Genomic DNA, 6000 nt, shown 5'->3' with positions numbered 1-6000 from the left:
ATACAGGACAAACCATCTATCCAGTCATTGACATTCAGCAGGCAGAACAGATACAGGACAAACCATCTATCCAGTCATTGACATTCAGCAGGCAGAACAGATACAGGACAAACCAACATGACTCGAGTTTGTTGATACTCGAGCCTACAGCTTAACTACAGCTTTTCTCTGAAACAAACTAGTTGTTACTGTAATATACATGACAACAGCTTATATTCAATGGCCTCGATACAGTACAGTAGTTGTCTCTGTGTCTGCTCATGATGACACCTCTCTACCTCGGAGTCTGTAATGTAAGTAATCTTTGGCACAGAAATCATGAATCATTATACAGGATCAGAATACAGTGTGTGTTATTACAGTGAACAGACGAGGGTGGGATGGTTAGGGAAGAGCAGGCGCATTTATGAGAGCGAAAGAGAGAGTGTGTGTATGTGTGTGTGTATGTGTGTGTGTCTGTGTGCTTGTGTGTGTGTGTGTGCGCTTCTCTGCGTGTGTGTGTTTAGTTGTTTGCGTGACTAATGGGTCTCACAATCGTCACGTCTGTCGAGGATCATGGATAAGAGGAGAACTGGAACATTGTATCCATGGCGTCTCCATGGCGTCTCCATGGCGTCTGATACACCACCATCAATGGCTTCCATTTCATGCTAAACGGTTACAAATACAGCTATGGACATAAAATCACTCCAAGGTTCCTACCTTGGATAAATCTGAGGTAGGAACCTGAGGAAATTGTGTCTGTGACTAGGATCTGTAGGTCTCTCTCTTTCTGTCTCTCTCTCTGTCTCTATCTCTGTCTCTCTCTCTCTTTCTGTCTCTCTCTCTCTTTCTGTCTCTCTCTCTGGACCATCCTAGTGATGGGAATTCTGAGTCTTTTCGTCGAGCCGGCTCATTTGGCTCCCAAATGGCTCTTCGTTCAACAAGCTTACAAATTGACCTAGAACCATGAAAAATAATCCAAATCTCGAATGTAAAGCCCAAAAACTAGGCTACCATTGTCGGATCGTGAAACGGGCGTTCAAATACATTTTTACCTTGGCCTAATTATTAGATGGCCTGTAAAAAGCAGTAGCAGTATTCAAATCAGGGAACCAAATGAACCTATCAGGAGTCTGTCCCCTTGGAGCTGTTCTGTGCTGCCTGGCCCTGCAGTAAAGTGTGGTAAACAGGCCTATAATCTAACAGACTGGTTCTTCAGGCTGCTGCGTCACAGCTCCTGTTTCCTGCTGCTCCTTCATAATTCATGGAGCTAGAGAGGGAAAGAGAGATGTCCGAAACATCCCCTGCCATGTCGTGTTCACGTCTTGTTGCTCAGAAAGACAAACCATGTAGACTCCTGAGTGGCGCAGCGGTCTGAGACACTGCATCGCAGTGCTAGAGGCGTCACTACAGACCTTGGTTTGATCCCAGGCAGTATCACAAATGGCTGTCCCATAGGGCGCTGCACAATTGGCCTAGCATAGTCCGGGGTAGGCCATCATTGCAAATAAGAATTTGTTCTTAACTGACTTGACTAGTTAAATTAAAAAAAATACGCACAACGCAGTTTCTCTCTCTCTCACTCACTCACTCACTCACTCAAAGGCCGTCGTAGTTAACCAGACATTGAATTAATATTGTGTGCCAAGCCTACCTGCGTCACTCATTGTCTGACAGACAAACCGACTCTTGACAAATTAGCACTTCTATTTGATGCATCTATTTCTGGTCCCTTATTTGGAACGTGTTTTTAGTCCCTAATAGCTGTTATATGGACTCTGCTTGTCTGGACTGGCCTCTGATAATGAGTTTGTTGTCAGGTCTATTCCAGGGGGCTTCAAAGAGAGCTGCGCAAAACTCTTGAAGAGAGTAAAGTTACATCAATTCACAGGCAACAGCCTAGTTACTATTTTGGGGGAATTGGTTTTGTGTTGAAGTGAGTCTAAATGGAGTGAGTCATGTCACCTTGCCTGGGACACTGGATACCCTGGTCGGCTCTAAGAAAGAGGAGGAGGAGGAAGATGAGGAGAAGGAGGAGGAAGAATAAGAGAAAGAGTGGAGGAGCAAGATGAGGAGGACAAGGAGGGAGAGACTGTGAACTCCGGTCCACCCCTTCCTTTGTGGAGGGGAAGGACACAAGTATCTACCTCCCATGCAGGAACCAATCATTCCAAGGGAATCAATCTGGAATAGTGGACAGCTGATGAGGGACTACTACAGTTACTATCTACAGCCACTCTCTACAGCTACTTTCTACAGCTGGGTTTAAAGCTACTCTCTACAGCTACTTTCTACAGCTGGGTTTAAAGTTACTCTCTACAGCTACTTTCTACAGCTGGGTTTAAAGCCACTCTCTACAGCTACTATCTACAGCTGGGTTTAAAGCTACTCTCTACAGCTACTTTCTACAGCTGGGTTTAAAGCTACTCTCTACAGCTACTTTCTACAGCTGGGTTTAAAGCTACTCTCTACAGCTACTTTCTACAGCTGGGTTTAAAGCTACTCTCCTTCTACTTTCTACAGCTGGGTTTAAAGCTACTCTCTACAGCTACTTTCTACAGCTGGGTTTAAAGCTACTCTCTACAGCTACTTTCTACAGCTGGGTTTAAAGCTACTCTCTACAGCTACTTTCTACAGCTGGGTTTAAAGCTACTCTCTACAGCTGGGTTTAAAGCTACTCTCTACAGCTACTTTCTGCAGCTGGGTTTAAAGCTACTCTCTACAGCTACTTTCTACAGCTGGGTTTAAAGCTACTATCTATAGCTACTCTCTACAGCTGGGTTTAAAGCTACTCTCTACAGCTACTATCTACAGCTGGGTTTAAAGCTACTATCTATAGCTACTCTCTACAGCTGCTATCTAAAGCTACTATCTATAGCTACTCTCTACAGCTGCTATCTAAAGCTACTATCTATAGCTACTCTCTACAGCTGGGTTTAAAGCTACTATCTATAGCTACTCTCTACAGCTGGGTTTAAAGCTACTATCTATTGCTACTCTCTACAGCTGCTATCTAAAGCTACTCTCTACAGCTGCTATCTACAGCTGGATTTGCAGCTACTCTCTACAGCTACTCTCTACAGCTACTCTCTACAGCTGCTATATACAGATGGATATACTGCTACTCTGTACAGCTACTATCTACAGCTACTCTCTACAGCTACTCTCTACAGCTGCTATATACAGATGGATATACTGCTACTCTGTACAGCTACTCTCTACAGCTACTCTCTACAGCTGCTATATACAGATGGATATACTGCTACTCTGTACAGCTACTCTCTACAGCTACTATCTACAGCTGGATTTACAGCTACTATCTATAGCTACTCTCTACAGCTGTTTAAAGCTACTCTCTACAGCTACTCTCTACAGCTGCTATCTAAAGCTACTCTCTACAGCTACTCTCTACAGCTGGGTTTAAAGCTACTATCTAAAGCTACTTTCTACAGCTGCTATCTAAAGCTACTCTCTACAGCTACTTTCTACAGCTGCTATATACAGATGGATATACTGCTACTATCTACAGCTACTCTAAAGCTACTCTCTACAGCTGCTATCTAAAGCTACTCTCTTCAGCTGCTATCTAAAGCTACTCTCTTCAGCTGCTATCTAAAGCTACTCTCTTCAGCTGCTATCTAAAGCTACTCTCTACAGCTGCTATCTAAAGCTACTCTCTACAGCTGCTATCTAAAGCTACTCTCTACAGCTGCTATCTAAAGCTACTCTCTACAGCTGCTATCTAAAGCTACTCTCTTCAGCTACTATATACAGATGAATATACTGCTACTATCTACAGCTACTCTACAGCTACTCTCTACAGCTACTCTCTTCACAGCTACTCTCTTCAGCTGGATTTACAGCTGCTATCTAAAGCTACTCTAAAGCTACTATCTACAGCTGGATATACCGCTACTATCTACAGCACACACAATACTTTACCAACAATACTATTTTGTGCGGGTCTAATAGTTTCACCTCTTGAACCTGAGTTTGTTCATGTTCAACTAAACGTTCTGTTTAGCCTTACATCTGTGTTACTGCTGATTTGCATAATCTACGACCTTAGGTAACCACAGCGCAGCATCTGTTGATTTGAATATGCATGATTGAAGTATACTAACATTAGCAGCAGCTACCACCGTCTCTATGATCCCTATTGATACCGAGGGCCGAATGAAGACATAGAGTTAGCAATCCCATGATCCCCTGCTGCGAGCTGTGAGGGAATGACAAGCCAGGACAGACACACCCGTACAAGGGTGCGCGTGTGTATTGTTGTGTATTGTTGTGTATTGTTGTGTATTGTTAGATATTACTGAACTGTTGGAGCTAGAAACACAAGCATTTCACTACACCAGCAATAACATCTGCTGAACATGTGTGTGCAACCAATACAATTTGATATGACATATTTCCACACACACACACACACACACACACACACACACACACACACACACACACACACACACACACACACACACACACACACACACACACACACACACACACACACACACACACACACACACACACACACACACACACACACACACACGGCAAAGGGACCTAGCACCTCAAGTCCCTGCTGTCCCAAAATAAAGCAGTTAATTATGCCAGCTAATCAGCAGCCACTTGGGCTGACTCGCTGAATAGTGCTCCTAAATGTTCATGTGCGCGCGCACACACACACACACACACGTGCACACACACACCACATGCACACACACACACACACACACACACACACACACACACACACACACACACACACACACACACACACACACACACACACACACACCACACGTACACCACACGCACAAACACACACACACACACACCACACACACACGCACACACACCACACACAACAAGTGTACTTGAATTCTCTCGCTTTCACACAGGAAATTATGAAATCATCTGTGTTGATAAAACTCGGTGGTGGTAGTGGTGAGGGCTTCCCACACACACACACACACACACTCTCACACACACTCCCGTCCATCCATCCATCCCCACACACACAGGCCTGGTGCAGGGAGTGATCAGGCAGACGAAGAGCAGCTCTCAGTCATTGTCTGCCTGCCTAGCTTCTCTACTCAGGCTGGATCTGATTCCTGACGGGGAGCGGCCATCCATCACCCGGAGCAGGAAGAAGAGGCCAACACAGCTCTGATTCAATTTTACACTCGAGTCACCCGGTCGCACAGAAACAAACCCACCAACGCTTAACCACCCAGAGAGGGGAAAGAAGGGGTAAAGAAGTGATGGCTATGGCTGACATCGGCGAGGATCAAGATGACCTAAATGAAGTGATGGCTATGGCCGACATCGGCGAGGATCAAGATGACCTAAATGAAGTGATGCGTGAGGAAATGGAGGATGGCATCATCTATGATGGTAAGAGGACTGCTTTACGTGTTTGGGGATAGATAGGTGCTCCTGGTGCTACATGGGGTCAGTGTAGGAGGCACCATAAAGGAGACGGGTGTAGAGGCTTTGGGTCTGTGGTTAGGTGGCCCTGAACCCACTGGGCACAAACTGGTTGAATCAACGTTGTTTCCACGTACATGTAATTTAAACAACAAAAATCAAAGAGAGGATTTTGAATCATTTGTGGAAAAGTGATTTGATTTTGTAAAAAGTCATCAACTTAAAGGAATTTCCATAATGTTTGTCATTTTTTTCACCCAACTTTTAATCTAAATCCAATAACATGCTTCAAATGTTTGTTGAGTTCATATTGAATTCACATTAGTTGACAACTCAAATCAAATCTAAATGTTGAAACGATGTCTGTGTTCAGTGGGTATCTCCTATGATAGCAGGATAGATGGGAGCCCCAGCACGGTGCTCCATGTGTCAACGGCTGCTCCCTAGTCATCATTTTAAGGTGGTCATACGTACTCATGACAAGTCTTAATGTATTACACCTGTAGACGGTTATACTTGTTATGGATGGGTGCTCCATGGGATCAATGTACTGCACTTTACTGAGAGGCTATGGATGGC

General features: G+C 44.4%; 1 protein-coding gene across 4 annotated transcripts in view; it reads left to right on the top strand.

Annotated features, from left to right (window-relative positions):
* The first annotated feature begins 4950 nt into the window (after positions 1-4950).
* The window catches only part of LOC106570560 (rho family-interacting cell polarization regulator 2), a 96145-nt gene continuing 95095 nt past the window's right edge, over positions 4951-6000 (top strand). For all 4 annotated transcript variants that reach the window (XM_045694931.1, XM_045694928.1, XM_045694930.1 and 1 more), the window contains exon 1: positions 4951-5388. In XM_045694931.1, coding sequence (XP_045550887.1) covers positions 5256-5388 — 133 coding nt within the window. In that variant the 5' untranslated portion in view covers positions 4951-5255. The remainder of the gene's footprint in view (positions 5389-6000) is intronic.

The sequence above is a fragment of the Salmo salar genome, chromosome ssa14, assembly GCF_905237065.1.
Source record: "Salmo salar chromosome ssa14, Ssal_v3.1, whole genome shotgun sequence".
In the NCBI taxonomy this organism is placed as follows: Eukaryota; Metazoa; Chordata; class Actinopteri; order Salmoniformes; family Salmonidae; genus Salmo; species Salmo salar.
Note: the sequence above shows the minus strand (reverse complement) of the source record. Positions and strands in the feature narration are given on the sequence as shown.